This window comes from Dendroctonus ponderosae, unplaced genomic scaffold, assembly GCF_020466585.1.
Source record: "Dendroctonus ponderosae isolate FM_Combo_2020 unplaced genomic scaffold, Dpon_F_20191213v2 Dpon_F_20191213_5, whole genome shotgun sequence".
Taxonomy (NCBI): Eukaryota; Metazoa; Arthropoda; class Insecta; order Coleoptera; family Curculionidae; genus Dendroctonus; species Dendroctonus ponderosae.
In genome coordinates, this window is record NW_026018715.1 from 4733015 (window position 1) to 4758002 (window position 24988).

The following is a 24988-nucleotide window of genomic DNA, read 5'->3' on the forward strand; positions in this document are numbered from 1 at the left end:
GTTCCATGTTTAATTGGTAGCATATTGGAATACTTAAGCATTCAAAAAGAAAAATTACGATCTTTGCTTCAAATTACGAAAATTTTTTATATCAAAAAAGTTCTCTTCTACAATTTTTTGATGAAAAGGCACATCGGCAATGATGTTTTTTGTCATTAACAGATAGTTACAGATGGATAGCCCTTGTTAATAATAACAATAATTTGTCAAACTGTGACTTACTTTGAATTTCCTTTCACGAGATTGCGGATATGCGATTAGTTCAGGGGAAATGCTACAGTAACATAGCAGAAGCTGAAAGAACTCTCGCCAACAAAGGGCGAGGAGAGTGGTTCGAGGAAGATAGTGGACGACAATCGATGTTCGGGTTCCAGACACAGAGGAACAAGTATTGGACATAATCGAATCAGGGCCTTCCAGGGGTACTCGGAGAGCAATAACTGACACTTTCCCAAGCACCAAATAAATACCGAGGAAGGGCTACATTCCTACCACGTCTGTACGATACACACAGCACAAGGAGATACAAATGGAGCAGGAGTTAATTAACTGAATACCAGAAGCTGCTTGATAAGAGTGCATAATAAGGAGATTACACAGGCACTAGTTTGGAGTTAACAATTCAAATGTTTGGTGTTGTATGGTTATTTATAAACACCCATATTCGAGGTTATGAGAACAGGTTGACATTTCAAAAGTACGTTCCGCAGTCAATGAATCTTGTTGAATTTACTGTTTATCCTTGCCTATCTTATTCTCTCTCTGTATAATTCTATGGTTACCGGAGTTTTAAAGAATTACGAAGCAACAAGTATTTGCGCAATGTTAATTAGGCAGATTACCTTGAAAAACATTGCTGCCGTATTTCTGATATAGTTTTTTGCAAATTTCTCAGTTTTTAATAATAATTAATTTCTTTTACTATTTTTTCTGTACTCCTATAACAGCGCCAGACAACACCTCCAGAGAAATGACGCCAATTTCTCATCACCCTGTATAATTATAGATATTCCCGTTATTTACCATCGCCGTCTTCTATGTCTATGATAAGTTTTGCTCGCATTTGTTTCGATTATGTTCTGCGATTGTTACTGTTTTCTTTTTATATTCGACGAGCTCTACTTATCTGCAATGTCGCTATACATAGATGATATATATGAAAATGCTATCCAATTAGTGAGTATTATGACATACACAATAGCGTGACATCGAAGGAAACATGCGAGTTCCAATAATCTTCACATGCTTTTAATATATCCTTTACTATTAGTAGGGCATCACCTCGTGCGAGTACCTTGCTTGCTTTAAAGTTATTAGATGATTCACTCAGCGGTGTAAACAATTTTTAAGTTTTGGAAAACGGGAAACTGGCTGTCTTATAATCGGCACCTCTTATATAATTTTGTTCAAGGAATGTTTAAAAAGAAAGTATAGAACATTAGTGAGTGTTGGATAATTTTCAGTTTGTGAATAAATTCGTCAAGAAGACTATAAAAGCTTTTCAGCTTAGTTGGAATTTTAATTTAATCGCGATTTATTGAAATACTTAGTTAAATATTCGTCACAAAACAAGCTAACTAAAGAAACATTGGGTTCAACGGCAAACGAAAATAAGGATTTAGTCAAATTGCAAAAATTTAAGCAACTTGATCTAATTACTAACAACTTTTTTAAAGAGTACGGGCGTGAGCGAAGGTAATACGAAACCATGAAATATACATAAAAAGATCCATTGCTTCATAACTCACATAAAATGTGTTGTTTTCGAACTTTTGAACATATGAAACCAGATAAATATAAATATAATTTTTCTTTGATTGCAAAAATTGATGAAATTGTTCCTTTATTTTCATTTTATTAAAAATCATTTCGTTAAAATTAAAAAGCTCATTATACTGCAAGCAAATGAATAAATGAAACTAAGAAGTACTTGATTTCATAATACACGAATAATAAATTTGTTTTATCAGGATAATTATCGGCCATTATGATTGCACAGAGCCGCATTCATTCGCAATGGAATTGAAATATAACATTACGTTTTTATGAAAGTTGTTTTTTATAAAGCAACTTTTTATACACGTTTTTGTAAACCCGCCAGTTTATGTTGGACTGATGACTATGTGGTTAACCACTAGCAAAACATGAGTATCAATTCAGAAAAATGCACCATTTTGCACTCGACAACTACAAACCATGATTCACACGTCTATGATAAACTATTAAATAAATAATAGAAAATAGCAACTTATACTTCTTACGAACCATAGTGACTTTTCCAAAATAGTCGGTGTGGGTTGTTAATGGCCTTAATACAGGTAAAAGGTGATTTATAGATGACAATAGACTATGTTGAAAGGTAAGTTAACAGTATTGTTGCGACACTCAAAAATTAATATTCAACTGCATCCTAATTAAAATAATTTTGAAGTGAGTGTGATAGCGTTGCATTGCATAATTGCTACTTCAAGTCGAACTTCCTCTTTAATGGGATATGAATGCTACCAGTCCTAATTTTCTAAGTGTTAATAATATTAACACATTAATTTTAATTCTCCGTTTCTCGGTGTTAATTTAATTTATAAAGATTAAAGATTAATCTATTGAGAATATTTTGCATTGTTCTGAGAAGTCTATTTATTGCCATTTAAACTCTGATTTTTTCACTTCCTACTAATCTGCTCCCCAATACAAAAGCAGTAGAAATTATGCACCCCTTCAAATTGGTTGACTACATTTCAACTTTGCAAGTATTTGGGTCAGCGGTTTTCAAAAATAATTTAATTGGAATTGGTAAGATCGGTATGAAACTTTGAAAAAAATGTAAATGAGCGTGATGAAGTGCGGCCACACGTAAAAGATCAAAGTCAAGTGAGGCAGAAAAGGAATTCTTAACTTGTTTTTTCTTCTATGTTCCCAAATTTTCTATCCTGCTATCCTCTCTGTGGGTAAATCTTATTACCGCACACCGCTATAAACAGTAGAACTCGGAAAAGTTATAAGTAGTTAACAAAAATAGACTTGAAGGAAAAATATTCTCCCGAACACGTACAAAAAGTGTTTTTATCACGCCTGGCGTACTGTTATGATAGAAATGTTTTTTTTAGACTTGTTTCAAAACTATATGAGAAATTGTTCTGGACTTGGACGAAACTATAGATGGTGATTAGTTCGGTTTCAATGACTCGTTAATGCAACTAGCACTTACATATGTATACATTATTATTCAGTAATTTATTATTCATGAAACATTGTTGTCTGGTGTCGTCTCTTGGAGATATCATTTAGTACTTTTTTAGCTTTTCTCAGTGTTAACGTTTGATCATTCCAAAAATTGGAAACCCGGAACGACCACTTCAAAAGTTCTATTTCTCCATTAACCCATTCATCACTTAAATTTAGACTAAATGCGTTGGTTTATAGATTCAAGATTATTGAACTTTCAACACAGTCCCAAAATCACTAAAAACACTTATATTAAGTATCTCAAAAAATGGCTATGCAATAAATTAAGTAGACTTTAATGACGTATTACTTGGTAATAAATGCAGGGTTTAAATACAAATTTTCAGGTGTGTCACAAGCAAATGCTCCCGAGCTCAAGTTAAGTAAAGTACAGGAACTGTTTGACACAACTTAAAGCAGCGGAAAATAAGTGACTTGAGCATGAAGAGTGACTTGAGCATCATTTGTAATTGGAATGTCCCAGAAGAAATAGTGAGTTTAAAATGCCAGACTGTTTAGATTATTGTTGGATTAAAAAAACACTGCTGAAGAAAAAGCAAATCTCTTTTGATCAAGGTGCGAAAAAACCTCACATTCCGGAAACGAATGAAAATAAGTTTCCGAAACAGAATTAGTCAACTAATGCGAATAACCTTCATGAGAATTGGCGTTTTCTAAAAGAATCTGCATATTTTGAAGTAATTTTTTGACATTGTACTAAAAAATCGCTCAAAAAAGTTGAGTACTCATGAAAACCGATATGCTAGAGCTTGTCGCGAATTGCCTTTTGTCGTATTTTAAAATAATATTTAAAAATTAAATGAAAACAATGTTTACCAAATGTAATATTTGATCTTTATAAGTACATATTTATATTGTATTTTCGTGTGCAATGAGATCTGCTACTCGCATTTTAAATTTACCTTATAGAATGTAGGAAAACATGCTCTAAATTACAAGCGAATAATTATATTTTATGATTTAATTGTTTTTCTTGTTTTTTATATTTGTTCAGAAAATTTGATTTCTTAGACACAAATTTCCGACCCTCTACATCTAAATTAACTGCTTCCTGTGTTCGATCGCTTGTCAAACAAACAGGAAAAGGAGCCTCTATAAGTTCCTCAAAGTTGCGCCAACATATTTACCTGCTTTATTATTGATGAGAAATATGATATTATCGCGTTTGCCTTAGGTGAAACTTTATATTTTGACTATTACTTTGCCATGACGGGATTTACGCGACTCAATTTTCATTAAAAGTTCAAAATAGGCAAACGAACTTGAGGAACTACAAAGCGCAAACTAATAGACTCTCTTTACCTTGATAATGGATGAGTGTTAACAATCTGTTAGGAAGTTAACAACAAAATGATTAACTCGAAATCTGAGTTTGATATTGTATGTGCCGCTTTCTTGCTAGTGAAGTATATGATAGTTGGATATATGGCATTTAATGAGTTTCTAGGCTGAAATATTTCAATTACGCTAATCCTTGAAAATGAAGCTAAACCGAAATGTATGCTGATATCTGCAGGGTGCCATGATATAACTGCGGCAATATCTGGGAAATTATGAAGCTTGGAACTTAAGAGGTTGTTCATTTTCATTTTTAGAACACAATAAGTTTGCCAGCACACAGATTAATGGAGTTGGAGTCAAATTATTATTTCCATGCTTGCAATTGCCGAAATTTGGATATTAAGCATAACAGTTGAAAAAAATTAACCAAAATTTAAGAAATGTCTTAAAAAATCTTAATTTTTCGTATAAATTGAGACTCCATATTCCTCTCTACATTTTTTCTATAATCCGCTTGCATCTATAGAAAACTTAATTTTTATGAGACCATATTACAGAAAGTAATGCGTACTGGAAAGCCTATGCCTAGGGACGATACGATACTGAGAAAGTATCGAAACTTACTCAAATGAGTAGTGTTTAGTTGAGAACAGGGAATTTTTAAATCATATTATTGTAAGAACTGCCAGAATGTTGGCACCACCTTTCACGCAGATTTCTGTCAATGCACTTCATGTAAAGCGCATTGTGAAACGTCAGCGCATTATTCATTATTCGATTATCGCTGCACCGACATCCATCAGATCAGCTAATGTTACCACGTGTTTAGTATTCTTACAATAAATTAAGTTAGCGCCTATTTCTTGATTTCTTCATCAAGAAATATAAATACAGTCCACTATATTGAAGAGATGTGTGCAAACATCCGAACAAGTAGTAACCCAATCATCTTGCGATACTACACATGAGTATTCTGAAAGTATCGATACTTACTCAAATGAGTAGTAACCAAATCGCCTTGCAATACTGCTCATATCAGTATTCTGAAAGTATCGAAACGATTTCCTGCTCACAATTTTATTGACTGACTCGATATTGAGTGACTCTACGTATAATCGTCATAAACACATTTTAAGTATACATTTTCGATAAGTTTTTCAAGACCGAAATTAACTGTTACCGTGAATTTTAACTGTAAAAAGGCCGTTTAAATAAGAGATTGTAATAAAATTTATGGAATATATTTTAATGCATTTATTGCCATCAGGTAAACAAAAAATATTCTTTCTGAAGGTTTCCCAAAAAATCAGTTGCTGCAAATATTTAAGGGACAAGCTTTTTCTATTGGGCGTCATAGCAGCACCAGCTTTAGGAAATAGATATTCACTTATAAAAGTTAGGAAATACCGTTTGCATGTCTCCCAATGGGTCACTTTTCAAAAATATTATTCAGTTCCATATTGTTTTGATATCGGCAATAAGTTTTGAAACTGACTATTCAGAACCATTATCGTATCGTATATTTTTTATTCAACGCACAATTTCACGAACCTTAGATTTAGCTGTTTTCACATTTGGTCATTTTAAAGCATCTTCAACGATGTGATTATTGTGTGAGCCAAACAGGGCAAATATTTCATTGAGCGTACGAATAGCTAGATAGGGCATATGGATTTTACTATTTTGAAGAAACTGACATGTCACTCCTAAGAAACCTCGCTCGTTCATTGTTTCAGTCCAAATGTCCAATCTGAGACAAATATTGTTAATCTTTGACAAAATTTGGCTTTAGCTATAGCTACACAAGCTTCATATTTTTGTGGGTCATCTTTTTTAAATAAGCTGCACTAAGTAGGTACCTTAAAATTAGGTTGAAGCACGTTCAGAAGGCGTAAAAATCCTTCTCCTTCCACAATATAGGAAGGCAATAATTTCAAACAAAAAACGCTAAAGCCTGCACTATTTTGTTGTACTTTGAACCTCTCTCCAAAATAGATATATCTATTATATTTAATAAAGAAAAAGTACTAGAAATAATTTATTTTCCTTATTGGCCGAAACTTGTAAAAATGCGTCTTCTAAAGTCCTTTGTGGAGGTATGTTACTATCCGTACTAGCATCAAAAAACTTTTTAATTCCAACATGTTTTCTAATTTAGAACCGCTAGATGTTGATGGCTGTGAGATATCCAACTCAAGTTCTTCAATAGACTTCCCAAAATATCCTATATCTTCATAAATATATGTTCTGTGGCTTTGGGCACAGAACATATATTTATGAAGTTTGGGTGTTTACACTTTTGATAATTCGACTCGATACGAGTACTTTATCCATATATACCCATAATATATATATCCATAAATACAAGTCCTACTTGTATTTACTTGTATCGAATAATCCCTATCTAAGAGGAGACACTTCACGTAAAGGTGTCATAACGCATATTGATCTAATTGATCTAGTCGTAATATAGTACCAATGTATATATGGTATAAAAGTCAGGCTGGGTCAGTAAGGGTGACATAACTCACGTTTAATGATGTTTATCAATTTTCACTATTTTCAGTTCTAACTGAACTGACGATTGACAACAGTCTTGACTGTGAAAGTAGGTTTACAGTTTTGGTAATTTGACTATTTACGACGATGCGATACTTCGATTCGATACGAGTACTTTATTTCGATACCAAGTATTGGTATCAGCAAAGAAAAGAAGTTATTAGAAACTCTTTTGAAGCCAATTGCAGGGAGGCTTTTAAAACGTCGAACTAACACTTCAAATATGTTTTTATTTACAAACTGTTGGTTTTTCTAATGATGTGGTCGTGTTATTTTAAATACAAATTAAAGCATAATGGTCAATATTTCATAAAGAAAAAATCCGAAATAAAATATTTCGCTTCCGGTTCAGTACTTAACAAAGTGTTAATACGAAATATGGGCTCAGCTCGGGTTCCGGAACAGATAAAAACTCGAGGCATTTAAAATGTGGTTGTACCGGATGATCCAACAAATACCGTGGACACAGAGAATAACTAGTACCGAGGTGCTGAGAAGGATGGAAAAGGAAAAAAATAATTCCTGAATACAGTTAAGACTCAAAAGTTACAATATCTGGGACCTATATTGCGCAATGAGAGCAGATATGTTCTTTTGCAGAAGATCGTCCAAGGCAAGGTATATGGAGCTAGAGGAGTGGGCAGAAGAATATCGGGGTTGAAAAGTTTAGGAACGTGGTTCAAGCAATCAATCACTCAGCTATTCCCCGACGCTGTTAACAAAGTTCGATTTTCCAACATGATAGCCAATATTCGTAACGGACAGGCACTCTAAGAATAAGAATGCGCACCATGTTCTAAATAGGGACACTTGATTATATTGAGGTGTATTCAGTTACTGTTGGAAATCATAATTTACAACCTAAACATATAATTTCTAGTGAAAATGTTATTCCTCAGTAATTAGAGACTTGAGTCTCGTATATGTTTTTGGCACTGGGCAAACAACAAAAATTCAGGATCAAATCGCGATTTTTTTCTTTTTTGTGATGTTCGCGAATTTCATGTTGATAACCATGTTTTCTGATCTACCTACTCGTATAGGTATATATCTGAACTACGTTTGAGGTACAAGTTCTTGCAAACAGAACGATCAAAGCACTCTTAGTTGTAGAAAGATCATCTATATGTATATCTAAATGTATATCGAAAAAATATTATTTGTTTAAAAAAGCAGTAGAAATTTAGCAGCCTAAAGCAGTTTAAAAAAGCAGCAGTTCATGATTAAGGACATACATTTAAAGTTAATCCTACAAATGTGCTGCTAATGAGACATATTTTCTCAATACTCCTCTTGTAGATACATATTTCAAACGCTTTAAATTGAAAACCGAAAACTCGTTAGCGACCGAATTGAATTTTTGTTTCTCCCTAACAAACAAAAAAACTAATTTCAACGCTATCCACCCTTGATTCAATATTTTGCTAAACATTATAAGGGTAGGTATATTGGAACGATCGCCCTTTATTTGCAATCCATTTCTCGAATACCGTTCCTCTAATCTGCCCATCAATCAGAATATTTGACACGACCACTTCGGCAATGTGAAAAATACGGAAATTAAACAAAACGCTGTGCGCTGCATTTTTTTAATACCCGATACCCCATACATTTATTTGACGGAACGGCTGCATCCACATTGAATTTTAAGGAACGCCGAGCGACATTTACACGCGTAGAATAGTAATTGAACATGTTAATGGCAAATTGGTTTCGTTAAAAAAACGACTTTGAATCCAAAGCCACATGTTAGATGGAAGTTGCAGCTCACATTGAAGAAGTTTCAAATGATGCTAATGGCTTATGGAAAATGGCTGTTAAATTATCAGGTAACGAAAGCGATGTTATAAAGGCTTAAGTTGTCACTGGACAAAAATAGGTCAATAAACAAAAACAGTCTATTTCGAGAAGCTTTCCGTAACATATCAAAGGGTAAACAGAGCTATTCATCTTTAAAGTTCAAGCCATATTACTAATTGCGATATAGTAATAAATTTTTATAATACACAAATTGTCCTGAAGTACTAACTGAAGGCTAATGTTACTTCAATAAGTGCAATGACATTTTCGTTATTTGGTCGTAAGTAACTTACACTCTATGAATAAGAAGTTGACCGGTTAAACTGCAAATTGGCGGTCGGTAACTTCTGATATTTTTTTCACTTCTGTATATAACCTTGTCGTAGCATGGGAATTTTTACTGCTTTATAGAAGATAATGGTTTCATATGTTTTCTGTGGATATTCAGTTGTTTTTTACAACTATTATTCATTCAATTTATGTGTGAAAAATGAGAATTGAGGTTGACCTGTAGTCCGGTTTTGGGGGCAGCAAATGAGTATATTTACTTAACTCAAGTAAATTCTCTCTTTTTTACACTGAAATTAAGTGCCAAATGATTATAAAGCACGACTAGAGCTCAACAAAATACATATGAAGGTATTATTGACTTTAAATCAATTCAAACAACCATTTAACAACAATATTATATTTTGAGATCACCAAATGTAGGTATGAGAGACAGAGTTAAAAAGTTAAATAGAAAATTTAAATAGGAGCTTAAACACCTCCCTGTTATAGAGAATTAAGTATAATAACATATGACATAACTCTGTTAATGTTGTTCCTATTTTTATAAAAATTAGTGTGTTTTGAGTTTAGAATATAGTTTCATAAATTTGATTTATCGTTTTAACTACTACTTTTCATTCCCTTTATTAGGAAACCATGACAAAAGCCTTTTCCAATGTTATTTGAAATAAATTGTAAATATCGGAGCTAATAATCCCTTTTTAAATGATTTTCAACTTTAGTCTATTTATAAAAGTATTCATATTTTGCAATGATTCATTTTTTATAATTTCATAATAACATCTTTCAGCGTCCGTGCGTTATCGAAATTAATGCTTGAAATTAATGTTCGGTGTGAGGTATTGTGATAATTCGGTTCCTTTTGCATTATGACGGGAAATATAAAATAAGTATACGCAGCAAGAAACTAAAATCAAATATAATTGAGAAAAGTTGACTAAAACTTACCTATTATTAATCCATAGTCCTTCCAAGTCCAAAATCTATACGCATTTCATTAGTAATAATTAAGCTGGCACATAATTTACACAACTAGTCGCAACACGCACTAACAAACTAGCCTATTTTGCTGCAAATGTTTTTCGAATGTCCACGTTTTAACGAATAAATAGTCTTGCCCGTGAATGGAATTGTTATTCATAAACATTTCAAGCAAATTCAGAATAAAATAGCTTGAAATAAGTCCCGGGTGACTTTCCGCGAATCAGTTGATCCTCAATTGCCTTCTCCGAACAGACCTACCAAAACAACTGCCACAAATTTAGACACTGAACATTTTACTAGTGTTTATGGCCAACCAAACGGCTTACAACGCAATATAATCGATTAAAATTACCACCGTAAATAAAATAGGTAGAAAAATTATAGACATCACTGGCGGCCGTTTAACAAAGAAATCCAGCTAATTGGGCCTGTTTATTTTATTCTAGAGTGGCGTTGTTGTAGTGTTAAAACTGGTTTGAAACGTAAACAAAGGGAGTATTGGAAATAATTGAAATAATGGTGCTTAAAGGTAATACGCACCTTTGATTATTTGGCAAACATTTTTGGATTTGCAGGAAATAATTCAAAACTAATTTGACAAAACCATTTATGGAAATGTACACCTATTAACTTTATTGCATGGTTGGGAATCACAGCAAATTGAAGGAAAGTAAAACATACACTAGAAAAAAATTTACACTTTATTTAAAAAAATATTACTAAACTATCCGTGCAGTAGATTGTTTGCTGATGTTTTATGGAAACCTGTAAAATAACATGGAAATGCATCATTTTCCTTGAGAAACACACATACATAATAAAGATAAATATAAGAATTAAGGAACGTATTGCTAATACTTTTTGGAAGAATTTAATTCTGAACTACCTGAACAATATAATGGTAACTATTAACTATGTAGATATATTAAGGTTATAATGTACAAGGTGTCTAAATAGCCAGATTTAACCCAAAGTTGTTTTGCCATACGGTAAAAATGTTTGATAGCTCTACAAATGTTTATCTCGCATTACTCTTACGGTGTCTGATATATTTATTGTTTTGTAAAAATAAGGACCATTTCTTAAAACGTAAATTTGCAGCATTAATTTCGATTTTTGAAACTAAATGATCGATTGCCACTACTGGCTAATGCGCTTTAATGGCAAATTAATAAAAGTCACATGCAAGATGTCCCAAAATTTACACTAAATTGTTCGTTTTGAAAAATAGTAACTTGATTAATGTAAAGGGAACATCGTATATTTCTAGCCAAGAAGCAAAAAAAATATCCATTGCGTGCTGTTAGTATTACTAAGAGTTCCGTAAAAATTCGAAATTTCTTATCGATATTATTGAAGTTACATAACGAGTGCGATGAAAATTAACTTAAATTTTCTCGATATTTATCCGAATGTATTTTTTGCTGCAATAGAGCACGAGTGTCATTTGAGCTACAGCCAGTGGCGAGTGGCTGTATCCATAAATAATATGTCAATAATTATTATTTGTATATTAATCTAAGAATTATTACTGTATAACATAATACAGTAGGAATAATACTCGAATTTGAATCTTAAGATCGCCCATTTTTAGGAGTTATTTAAATTCCACATTCAAAAAATTTTACTTTTCAATAAAATTAAATCTTGAATAAAAATGTAAGATTTAATTAAACTGCGAAATGTAGCGTGTGTTACATTACGCAATTAGATCATTAACTGTTCTAAGATTATTGGAGCAGCAGTAGAATTAAAAAATTAATGCATTATCATAATCCAGCATCCATTTCTTCCTCGGTAGAAATTTTGGCGCTAATGCGTTCAAATTTTGCAAAAACCTCCTGCACAGCAGTCGCAAATTATTAAGTATTAATATTTTATATTTTATAGTTTCAGGAACATGCCAAAGTAATCAAAAACTATTTTCCATACTAAGCAAAATTTGCTGCCATAACGCAAAGATAAACTTAAGCGACAAAATTTAATACTATCCCAGAACTAAAAATTTCCTGCGGCTGAAAATTTCTAATGGACTTTCTTCAACTTATTTTCTTCCACTTTGCAGATTTCACGCGCCTGCAGCTTAGTAATAGAATAAGTTAAATTGATTTTTATGTTTCATGATTTAACTGAATATCTAGTTCCATAGAACGAAATTAAGTGCATGACAGCGAACATTTGAATAAAACTGAAAAAGTGCTGCAGGAATTCAGAGACGTTTAAGCTGGTTGCGAAGTATTTTAAAAGTTAATAAGGTTTGTAGAACTATAAAATCGTTCTGATATTTAAAAAAACGAGTTTTGAAGCAGATTTTCTTCCGCCAATTCGCCTTTCCTTCCAAGTTATATTACGAAATTAGTGGATTTTGCGCTGCAGTTTTGCTTATTATGGCTTATTATTATTATTATTGAAATGTCTTATTTTCGTTATTAATTCTAAAAATTATTATTAACATGATTTTTCGCTAATACTTTTCCAGGCACTTGGGGTCAGTTAAGTATAATGTTACCGACTAATAATTTTTGAGACTAACATTTTTTAGCCAGTTAAGTGTCAACATTATGTATACACTGGTTCCTAGATAACTAGAAAATGCAGATTTGCACTTAGCTTAATGCATTGTCTTACCGTCAAGAAAATTTTACGTCGTTAATTAAAGCATGCGAATTAAAATTCCGAAGTTTTTTAGATTGCATTAAATACATTTACTATAGTCGGAGCTCTTCTCATATTGACTGGTTTCAACAAAAACGAAACTATATGACTGCTTTGTTAATCATTCAAATTCGAAGTTACCCCAACTCATAGACGTAATATAAATGCTGAAACTCAGATCTAAATAGAGTTAACGTGAATTATTCAAATTGTTTCGGAATTTGGAATTCCGGTGTTTGCCATGGAAGTCCGAATAAACATATCACTGCAGCCTTGTCTACCACTTCCAAATTCGAATTATGCTATTCAGTTCAGGARACAGATAATGACGTATTTATGTAAGATCTTTTCATGTTTGTAAAAAACCTGTAAAAATTGTTATCYTTTGATAGCAGAACATGGACGGACGTGTTCAATATACATAAATTATRAAATTTTATTTGCCAACTACATTCGACAAACGCTTTATTGGTGAAATACAGATGTATTTAGATTKTGATTAATTTGGCGGATAAAAAGCATGTGATCATGGTTAGGCTTTATTATCGTTTAATTGCATAAGATCATGAKAATYCACCCGTTATTAYTTCATGGAAGGAAACTAGAGTTTTTTTTCCACAAAACTGTTTAATACTGTASTATTGATTTAAGGTTTTTCAGAACCTTTTATTTCTTGGCCATCATTATTAAGTTTTTTTTCCTGCAAAATAATAAAATAGCACTTCCTACATTTTYGTCTATAAAACTTTTAATCGATTYGATTTTCKAAAAATGCCTATAAACATCGATGATGCAAAAGATAACGTATACCCCCACTTCGGGCAACATGTGGTAACGATAATCTAGAAAACGTACACATGGTGATTCAAAAGTAGTATGAGAAACTAAAGGAGGTGATTGTTGGTATTATTTTAGCATGAAATATTTTAATAAATTAGATTCCTTAAAGGCATAGTTACGTAAAAACAGGGTGTTAGGGTTTGATTAAAACACATTAGAATTTACTAGCATATTTGAAACAGCTTTAGATATTTGCATTTAGTGAAATTTTGCAAATGAGAATGCCTAAGAATATATAAGATGAAACATTTTGGTCTATTAACTCGCGTTCTGACATGGCATTTAATATTTTTGTAAAAAAAATGCTGCGCAACTAATTTATCAAAAAACGTTTTCCATCTTTTCATTATCCATTCAGTTACCAACAAAAATATGTTCTTGAGTTTTATTCGTACATCGTATGGTCTTTAAGTAAAAACATAAAATCTTATTAATGCACGACTTAGAACCCTCACACCAACAGTTATTTTAATTCAAGCTGTGAACTAATTGGCAATCGATTTTAATGAATCAGTCAGGATTTTACTTCACAGATTAACGTTCGCAAATTATTTTAATTGGTTAAGTTTCATTTACATCAATTTCAAAGCTTCAATTACAATAACTCTTGGTGTAAGGCCTATTCCTAGAAGTGCATTAATACGCTTTTATATTTTTACTCGTAGATCACACAATGGACCAGAAAAACTGAAGAAGACTTGTCTGTTTAGGATTGGGTGCGCAATGTGATGACAACCTTATATTAAATGGATAAATTTTATGGGGTTTCACTGTCTGATTAAGGCCTTGTAAGTAAGGCTAGTCTGAGCGAGGCCACATTGCATACATTGAGTATTCTACATCCAATATCATCCACGTAATGTAAAAACTCTATTTGTTATAAAATAATAAACAACTACGCGTCTGCCTCGTGTTTCCTGTCACGTGCCTTTGGAATTCATATCATGATCAAAGAAGAATCGCTCTGATTAATTGTTACTTCAAAACCAATAAAAAATCAGACAGCAAATGAACAGTTAATTCAGTAAAGTGTATTAAATTTGCCTCAAATGACATCCAGGCACATAAAATATATCCTTCTGAATAACCCTGTTCAACAAATTAATGTTAATTTTATAAATGACCGAATAAGCTTTAGAATGAACACAATAAAGCCAAAATGCTACTTAGAGCTCCAGTCTCAATAGCACCATAACTTCATAAAAAATATAAAAATGTATYATGTATGTTAAACAAATGACTCTTAAAAAAACTATGRTGGGGAAAAATTCTGAGATTAACTGGACCGACGCAATAGCAAAGTTTATAAAATGATACCTACCATTTTACTGTGTGTAGGTAAACAACGTAGGCAGTGAAACATAAAGTGGTTTTCAGTCTTCTCTTATCCTTTGTGTTGAGTTTCCTATTTCCATATTTGTCCTTCGGCAATGGCAATATTTCTGCTTCGCACCTATACTTTTTATGCAGGTTGAATAATGTAATTTTCACTGCTGTTTTCATCTACATCGAAAGATATACTTTATTGTTCTGATGGTGGTTCGAATTTTATTAATTACTTCCTCCTGCAACAAAAAAAAATTCAGGAAACTACTTTAAGCAAACATTGTATATTTGGTAACTTTCTGATTTTATTACGTAGATTATCTCGTGTCAGAGGATTTATTTGGAGACTACTCTGTTTTGAAATGAACTTTCTTTATAGGTACTCCAAATTGATGGATATCTTGTAGAACAGTTGGCACTAAACCTAATTTGGCTGACGTGTTCGGATTCTATGCATTTCGTATTACGTAGCCACATGTTTCTCCGCTAGGAGCAATGAGAACTATTCGGAACGTTCGAGGAGACGTGTTCCCGACACCGACTGCATATTTGCATTTGCAGGATGTCAAAAGAATCCATTTGCATGCATTAGGAATTATCAGTTTTTAATGATCTTCCAATTGGAAAACATACTGAAATCTAAGAATCTCAGAGCTAAAAACTAGTATTTGTTTAAAACAATCATATAAAACTGAAAACCAATTATTTCAAGCGGTCAACATATTTTAAAAATTAAACCTAATTGAACCGAGAAATACACAGCTGAAATAAAAATAAATTAATACATATTTTAATGTTAAGGCAACCTAATAGATATTGAAATACGATAAAAAAACAGTTTATTAATAAAAAAAACTGAGAAATATAACGCTTTTCAGAAAGATGAAGGACTCGACGGGGGTGATTTGTTATCTAATTTGGGAAAAGTTTTGTTGTTCCATTTTAGAAAATTCGCCATCATTGTGTCAAGCGGAAAAAATTTAATATGATCTGAAGGCTTCTTTGCGCGAGCACTTAAATTGGAAATCGCAAAAATGGCACAATAATTGTAATTTTGCGAGTTATTAAGTAGGCGCCAATTTAGATGCTGAAGCCGGCGTCTGATTTAATCTTGATACCGAGCAGAAAATGAGCAGTTAAATGAGAAGCCCCCGCAATAAGTAAAATTCCGTAAATTGCTCAACTTAATATCTTTATTCAAATGGTTTAGTCCCGTCACAGACGGGTTTATGTCGTTTGTCAAAAAAGGAGGTGAAAGCTAAAGTAATTTCACGTGATATGTATATACATATATAATACAACTGTGAATGTCTAATACATGAATTAAATAAATTTTCCAGAGAAACTTAATTTATTATTAAATGTACAAGGTATCTAGGTACTCTAAAAATAATTTTTAGATTATATGAATTGTAAATTGACAATTAATTTTCTGTTAATATATATATATAATTTTGCTGGGCAGAAATACCTATTGGGTCGATAACCTTTTTCTGTAGGAAATAAAGATTATTTATATATATTTATATATTATAAAAAAAATTACAGTCAATGTCATGGTCTTGATAATATTTTGATGTATGTCCCAGATCATCTTCGACCTTTTTCCAAAATATTTTAATCCTTTATTTGTACGATAGTTATTTTTGTGGCAACAAAACCCCAAATTTTCCTGAAAAGATGTGCTATTTCCTTAAGGCGAAAAACAATTCAATACTCTTGAATAAAATAAATAAGCCGTATTGAATTAAAAATTTCAAACATTTTCGTGAATATATTTATTCTGGTGAGCAATTTGTTGCCTTTTTAGGTTTTTCTCCAACTTTTTGTATACCATTTCTTTGTCGGGTATTAAGTCATGTGAAATTTACTCCTTGTATCACAATTGTAACTTTAATATAATGTAATGTAACTTTCCATTCCTGGAGTGCAACGGAAAATTGTACCAAAATTTATTACAAAAAATTGTCTGAATCTATAAATAGGTTCAATGAACTTTCAGCTAATTGAGAGGTTAAAACATTTATTTACACACAGGTAAGTAATTGAGGTTTTCTAAACTCTAAGCCAGTAAAGATTACTCCGAAATCAACTAAAATTTCTTTTGTTTAAAGGAAAGTTTACGCAAAATAGTAAACACGCAGAATTTTGTTACTGTTGCTCTTGTACAGTTTATTTGAACGGATATAAGAATGTCAGTTGCAGCATTCTTAGTTCCTCCAAAGTTCTATTGATAAGCATTGGTCTAGCAAGTTATTCAAATATAAGTGCAATTTAGGTTCGCATCAGATTTTATTGTTCCAGTAATGTAAGGTAACATTTATTCATATGAGGAATAATTTTCGAATTCGAATTCGAATTTAAAGGACGGAGTCGAGGATTGATATGGCCACATCAACATTCCTAAAAAAGAAGACAATACTCACGAGTATTGTCTGTCTAGAGATGAAACTTAAAATGGGAATACTGCGTTGTTATGTGTTTTCAAAATTTTTGTATGAAATCGAATCATGCACCCTCAAGAAAATTTACAAATACCAACTGCAGGGATTTGAGCTGTGGTGCTACCACAGAATGTGGCAAATTGCTTAGAATGATTAGCATCACGAACAACGAGCTCCTGACAGGAATGCGGAAAGACAGTAAGATTCTTCAGTATCTTGGACATTTGGTGAGATGTATTTATATCTACATCTAACTACAGAACATTATAAAGAAGAAATGTTAGAAGGAGACGCACCTCATGGTTCAAAAACCTGAGGGCTTGATTGGCTGCAATTGCAAGCAACTATTCCGCGCGGCAGTAAATTAAAGTAAATTAGCTCTGATGACATATAAAAATATTCTATTAATTCCGTTTTGACCAATATTTGTCTATGGCAAAGCAAAGAGAATACATAAATAAATATTTAGCGATCTGAAATCATTCTGAAGTTCTTAAACAATAATTTTGAAAATACAAATAGCACAATTTTTAAAATCAGTCTTAGACATTTAAATAAAATAGAGGAAAGAAGTCTGCTTTCAAAACAACACATTTTTCTCATGCAAACTGTGGATAACTCTTAGTCCGAGTGCCAAATTAAGTAGTTTTTCGCGCTTGTTGCGGAACGTTACCTACTGCGTGGTCGCTCTAATCTTCAGCATGTTCTCATTTTCAAACACATTTAACTCTTATACCAATTTAGACAAAATTCTAAAAGTTAAAGTAAATTTGCAACAGTTACCAATTTTGCATGTAATTTACTCTTACCTGCATTAAATTGAAACACATAGCAATCAAAGCCATGCCAAGCATCAAGTACATGGAACAGAACACAAATTTGAGCTCCAGGATTTCTTCAATTTTGCCTTGCCCGTAGATTTTATCACCAGGCACAAAATCTCCGAATCCAATAGTGCTTAGGGAAATGAAGCAAAAGTACGAGGCGTCAAGAAATGTCCAGCCGGAATCGTACTCCCATTGACAGAACAAAATTGCTCCACCACATATATACCTGGAACAGAAACAATAATCCCTGTGCAACAATGAAAACATTAACATTTTCAGGAGAAATGCCAGATTCAATTAATATTATCACGTATCTGCTAATTTTCCTCTCAACATCCAATCATGGATAGAGAAATAGATGTTTTATTCATATTACCCCACGATTTAGATAATACGTGAAAGAAAAAGGCACGAGCAAAAGCAGGAAAATTAAAGAGCAGTTTAAAAGAGGTTTGAAAAATAATTGTCCTAATATTGGCCACAAAAAGATTTTTAAAAATTTCGAACTTATTAAACAATTTTGGATCATGGTATGAAACCTGCGCTTTGATTTTATTTATTCGATGAAAGACTGAGTATATGTCTTCTCTATAACCAGCGTTGTGACTGTAGATATCTATGTAACTTTGATGTTTTTTCACATGTAAGAAACACTGCAATACGTAAATATAAATATTTTTTTATTTTGCATATACCAGCAATCTTTACTACTTTTACTTAAATCAATTAAGTAACTAGAAATCAAACAGATTTAGACCATATCATGTTCATATCTCTCAGTAAAAAAACATCAATTCTGTTTTCGCTGGATTTAAATTGGATTGGATACTGCTAAACCATACCCAGACCAGTATGTTCAGTAATTTTCATTGAAACTTTAATTTGATATATAGATAAAATACCTAATGATGCTTAGAGAAATTATTTGTTATTTAAATAAATTAATTGAACTTTTTAAGCAGAAAATTAATTTGACAGCTTGTTTTGTAAAATGTAAATGTGATTTAAAACTACCCTACTCTCAAATCCTTCCTGTAAAATAAATCGGTTAGTTTCACAATACATATTGTGCACAAAAGGCTTGCTATCCATGGTGTCTAATATTACATAGTCGCACATTATGAAAATGTTCATTTATCATTCCACTGGCGGAGAAAATCGAGTTAACTGCACCTCTAAAACGAAAAGTTAAGATAATCTGATTTTCCTTCTTACGTATATTCAATAGAAATTTCATCCAACTTTTCTGATTTAATGGGTAGGCTAGGACCGCTTTTAAAACTTTATAAATTGAAAGATTAAACATGTCGTTGTTCTAAATGTAATTGATGGTATCTGCCCAAGACATGCCAAGATTTAAGTGAAATTTCGTGCATTATTGAACGATTTTGGTAATAAGTGGGGCAATTTTTATATTAGTACTCAGATTCTAACATAAAAGTGACATATAAAAATCAGGATAGGAGCGCAAAATAATCAAATTTAGCAATACATCCATAGGTAAGGAGGAACTTCCTAGAAATTAATACCATTTAGGATATCATTTTATGTAGAGTTACATGAAATATATAGTTTACGTTACTCAGGTGAATCCAAAGACAGATTAAACCAGCAAATTGAAACTGCTGGCCGGAAAATTACACCATTCCATCCCGCGAATGTAAGACAGGCAATTATTCGCAGATGCAAATTATGTGTGGAACAATAGGATTGCCATATGTTAATTTTTTTTCCAATTGAGAACAGTGTGCCTGAAGGAGCAAATAGCTTATGAAAGTCTGGTTAAATTTCAAGGAAAAATTAAACATTTTGAGGAACTAGATGAATAATGTGTTTTTTTTCTAGTTCAGCTCTGAAATTGTGAAAAATACTAGAACTTTAATTTAGAATTATTTTGTCTTATACAATGTATGTTTTAGACGAAAGTGTTTAGTTGTTCATAGTAAACGCCATCTGAACTCGATTAATTTTTGTTGCAATTATCACATTACTTTCAGGAAATAACCTATAAATTTCCTGTACAAACTACTTCAGATAATATTTTATATAATTACTGATATATGCCGTGTTATGAGATTTATAAATATCTTGACTGTATGTTTATTACCCGCCAAGGCGACAAGTATTTCTATTTGCATATTTTGCTAATCTTGGAAATGATCTTGAGTGACAAAATAAATATTAAAGGCAAATATGAATGGGACGTAAATGAAATAGAGGCTCAACAAAAATCCTAAAAAGTCCTGAAACTTCAATGCGTTAGGCTATATAAGGTCTCGATATCATCGATTATGCAGTTCGTCACTTTCTATCTGAAATATTTGTCGTATGTTTCTTGATTCTGACTATTGGTTGAGTATGGCGTTATAAACTTTTGTGCATAAGTAGTGAAATATGTTTTATCTGTTTGTGTTAAATAAGGATCCAATAATTTACATTTACATTTCTAATCCCATAATAATGATTCACTCAAAAATATTCTTTCTTTCACCGCAGACACTTTGCCTTTGCCAACGATTTTTTTTCTGTGCATATAAACGAATTTCTATCGGTTCTTCCATGTATTTCCTGGTTGCGGCTGAAGATTGAGTTGAAGCTGAAACTACCTATGGAGAAATGTTTTTGCTGATGTTCCGTCGCCAAAGTTCTGTGTCGCAAATGATTTTACAACCAGCAGGTTTAAAGGTTTCGTTGATTTCATCAATTGAATTAGGAAGTAGTTACGTTTTGATAAATAATACGCAGTAATAATGAACCAAGCTAACAGTTGATTGTTGTCACCACTTTTTATGTTTTGTTGATCGGTTTGCCTAAAGTCATTTGAAATGTTTGGTGATTTTAGTCGTTTGTTTTGTCTCCAGGGTTCGATTGGATTTTGTGTTTTTTATACGTCGTTGAAAACCTGAACACTTAAAGTGTTGAGAGCTGAGGTATCAGTCTTCATTTTCCTCATTTTATTTTATGTGGCATAATAGAAGTGTATATTACTACAATAATTTCGAAAACTTTGAACTGTTGTCGGGTGTGCTACTGCTGCTGATTTTTTGAAAATTTGTTAATACACGCAACTTTTCTTACTTCAATATATTTGGAAAATAGTCGTAGTCGAAGTTGGCTGATCTTGAAAACTGCGGTAATATTTATTACACCGAATTGGCGTCCATTGAACCAATCAAAAGAAACATATTATTTTACTGAATGTTACGAAATGGAAAAGTAATCCCATCAAAAACTGTCCCAAATTCAGCTATCGTCTTAATAGTGCCGTATTCTAAAGACAAACGAAAAAATCAATTTGTTCTTTCAATTGGAAATTCCATTATTGGAACAAGGAATTCAAATTGAGAAAAAGTCCATTATTCAGAGAAATTTAGACTTCCAATTTACGTATTTAATACTGATACATAATTGATAAAAAAAAATGTATTACGTTATTTGCAATCGTTGTATGTTGTAATGTTGTTTCATGTTTATTATATTTATATTTTGTATAACTTTTCATTACAATTCTTCCTTATTTAAAGGATTTGCCAAGTTAATGAAAGTCCCTCGTTGTAAATCATTTTTTGTGTTCATAAAACATTTTTATATTCAAATCTGCCATCAAGGTGAAGTGCACAGTTCTATAACCCGATAAAAAGAAAGTTGACGTAGCAAAAGCTTTTGCTGTTCAATCAGAAATTAATGAAATTTATCATTAAGAAAACGTTGATTTTTTGTAGTTCTGTCAGTAAATTAAGGCTCTATTGCAAACACTTACGGAAGCTAATTCGACTCGAAAAACGTATAATTCAGAAAAACCATATGTTTCCAAGTACTTAGGGCTTGATTCTAATAAAGAAAGCCCACTGAATATCAAAGAAATCTATCGTCCAATACAGTAAGTAATAATTATTCGAATTGTAAGCCATATACAGGGTGATTTACGTCATTATACATATATACTTGGAGTTCTTAAACAATTGACATACCAGAACTATAAGAGATAAGTCAACAAAGCTACAGTGGTTCAAACTCGCAATTGAAAGGCCCATCCAACCATGCTTTAAAAATTTGGAGTTAACATTTAAAATAAGAAAGTTATATTATATTTTTCATATACCCTGCGGGACCATATAGCGGGAGGGCTAAATGTATTTTAAATGCCTTCGGCACTACTCGTTCTGACCGGAAACAGAATTTGAAGTTTCTAAAATGACTGGCGGTTGGAAATCTTTTAATGGACGGTTCTGGTTCAAAAGAAGACAATCGGGCCAAGCTGTTAATAAGGAAAAATGTTTGAATCTCCTGTTTGATGGTGAAAGTTCTTAAAAAGTTATGTTTTTTGAAACATAATCGAATGGTACGGTGGATCGGATGGCACCCTGTATATTTTTTGAGAATATCGTTCTAAATAGAGAAGATAACAGAATGGCTTAAGTTAAAATCATGCATTAAAATAATGGTTTGAAAAACAAATTGAAAAACGTCTTAAAGTACAACAATCTCTCCTAAAATCGACCATGTACGCATGAGTTGAAAAAACCCTGAAAGATTCAGGCAAAAATTTACCACCTTCCGAAAGAATGCGGTTTTCATTGCGCCCCTGATCTGAGTTGTTTATCTTTCCGTGTTTATATTTGTCGGGTTTTTATTTGCGGCTACACAGACTCTCTCAATAAAAAAATGTTAATCATTCAGGCGACTAAAGCGATAAAGGGATAAACTGTGTTCATATTTAATCGGGAAAACGAATATCGGATATACAAATATTGACATTTTGGTACTGAAAAGTAGGAGTGTGGTCTGTTGATGGGTTTATCTAAAGTCAACTTTTGGTGCACGTGAATCCCACCTGATACGGAAATGGTTCAGGATGGAGCCACAGCATGCAAAAACCTGGTAAGAAAGATCTTTAATATACAGGGTGTCCGGAAAAATTTAGTCAATTTTCAAAACACTGAGCTAGAGCTGGCGGAGGTTTTTTGAAAGATCATTTACGGCTTTTTTACATTCCAATTTCAATAGAGCTTAAAATTATTTCCTGTACGCTAAACATATTTTTTTCCAGGTGACACGATGCAGCTTTCGGTAAGTTTGGTTTTACATTTTTTCAAGCAGTTCGCTTTTAGAAATTGTTGACTTATATTTTATTATATTATTGCTTTAATGTTTATGCTACGAGGCACGACGAGAAAGTATCTGGATTCTGTATTGCGGTATTTCCATTTCTTGTTTTAATACAAACATAACAGCAAACATGTAAATCAAATGCCGTTTTCGTGTGAATTACGCCGCTTTCTGTTGTCTTGGAAGGTAATTTGCTGAATGTATTGGTCGTTTCTTCTGTGAATTGCCMTTTAAATTAAACAAGYCTTGTATTATTCTCAGTAGGGATTGGTTCAATTTTCGAAACCAAATTTTTTTATTTGGYWTTKCTACCTTTTCAATTTAATTTCATATTTATGAATTCAAACATARATGTACAGCAAAATTATTTTTGTGCKATTAGGAAATAATCAAGCAACACTGATCCATGAATTGCTAAGAGACTTAGCAAAGCAATAATAACAAAGACCGGATTTTAACATATTATTAAGAAAATTAATAAATAAAACACAATTACTTTGTTGTCACACATTACAAAAAATCGCGGAGAAATTAAATCCCAGTTTATAAAATTCTTCAAATCCGTGCGTTAATAATAATATTGTAGCATGGACAAACKCAAACAAGATGATAAKCACAAAAATTAGTTTGAAAATGCTCCAATCTTCATAAAATAAATTGAGGGCTAACTGAACTGATTCTGTAACATTACCGACACCCATTTGTTAGCTTTGGAAGCGAACACATCCGAACGGTTACGCTAAAAAAGCAATAGTAAATTGAGCGATGAATTGTAACTTAACGGATTCGTTTTAATGCAAAACAGCCCATTATTCAACAGCCAAACTATTTAAAACATTATAATTAATTATTCTAAACCCTGTTTGAATTTTCCGGGTTCTACAATTTGATCTATCATTCCATTTAACCCAGTAGGGTGAGTATTCTTCGTGCGTTTCGTTTATTGAACAAAATTTTGTTATTTATGGAATTTAACTAGCCTGTGCTATTTATTAAGGGTGTACTTACCCTACCATGATCATCAAACACACTGTAATAGGAACTGTAACGTTTTGAACATCATAAGATTCATCGGTGTAATTGGTCATTCCATCACTAGCTGTTGATCCAGCTGGACTCAACACGTTCATTGCTATGTTAACCTGAAACAATTCTTTCGAAATTAATCACTATTGACGATGGAATTTCTGCTTTTTCGCTCAAATCGTCAATCTCCTAGAGCTAGACCCTTTCAAATAAATACATTTTCTAATTATTTTTGGGTCTAAAATTTGATCATTTTAAATACCTTAAACATTCAGCTTAATATATAAATAAAGAAAATATATACATATGTTAAGAAAACAAAGGTGTTTGAGGCTACGTTGGAAATATAAGAAACATTTACTGGAGCTTATTGGAAAGTGTAAGTTTTTGCATTTTACAAAAAACAAATATTCCTTATGATCAGCCACTCCTTTGAGTTACTATCTACAGCTATTACAAATTGGATTACAAAATTTTATTTTATTTTAAACGTTACGGGAAGATTTTTTATTTACTTTCTGATGATTACAGTTTGCAATAAGGCGTTGTTCATAAATATGAATTGCAAGTCAAGAAGCTGAGGGTGAAGATTAATCGAGA

The 24988-nt window shown here is 32.2% G+C and overlaps 2 protein-coding genes across 3 annotated transcripts in view; both read right to left on the reverse strand.

The window, feature by feature from the left end:
* Positions 1-10409, reverse strand: part of LOC109546660 (potassium channel subfamily K member 18) — a gene marked incomplete in the record, with an annotated part of 306039 nt that extends 295630 nt beyond the window's left edge. Inside the window, 1 exon segment of the mRNA XM_048666691.1 lies at positions 10126-10409.
* Positions 10410-10849: 440 nt separating this feature from the next.
* Positions 10850-24988, reverse strand: part of LOC109541326 (potassium channel subfamily K member 18) — a 64820-nt gene continuing 50681 nt past the window's right edge. For both annotated transcript variants that reach the window (XM_019910156.2, XM_019910155.2), the window contains exons 7-10: positions 24371-24504; positions 18236-18479; positions 14978-15221; positions 10850-10926 (exon numbers count right to left, since the gene is read on the reverse strand). In XM_019910156.2, the coding sequence (XP_019765715.1) occupies positions 15156-15221; positions 18236-18479; positions 24371-24504 (444 nt within the window). In that variant the 3' untranslated portion in view covers positions 10850-10926; positions 14978-15155. The remainder of the gene's footprint in view (positions 10927-14977; positions 15222-18235; positions 18480-24370; positions 24505-24988) is intronic.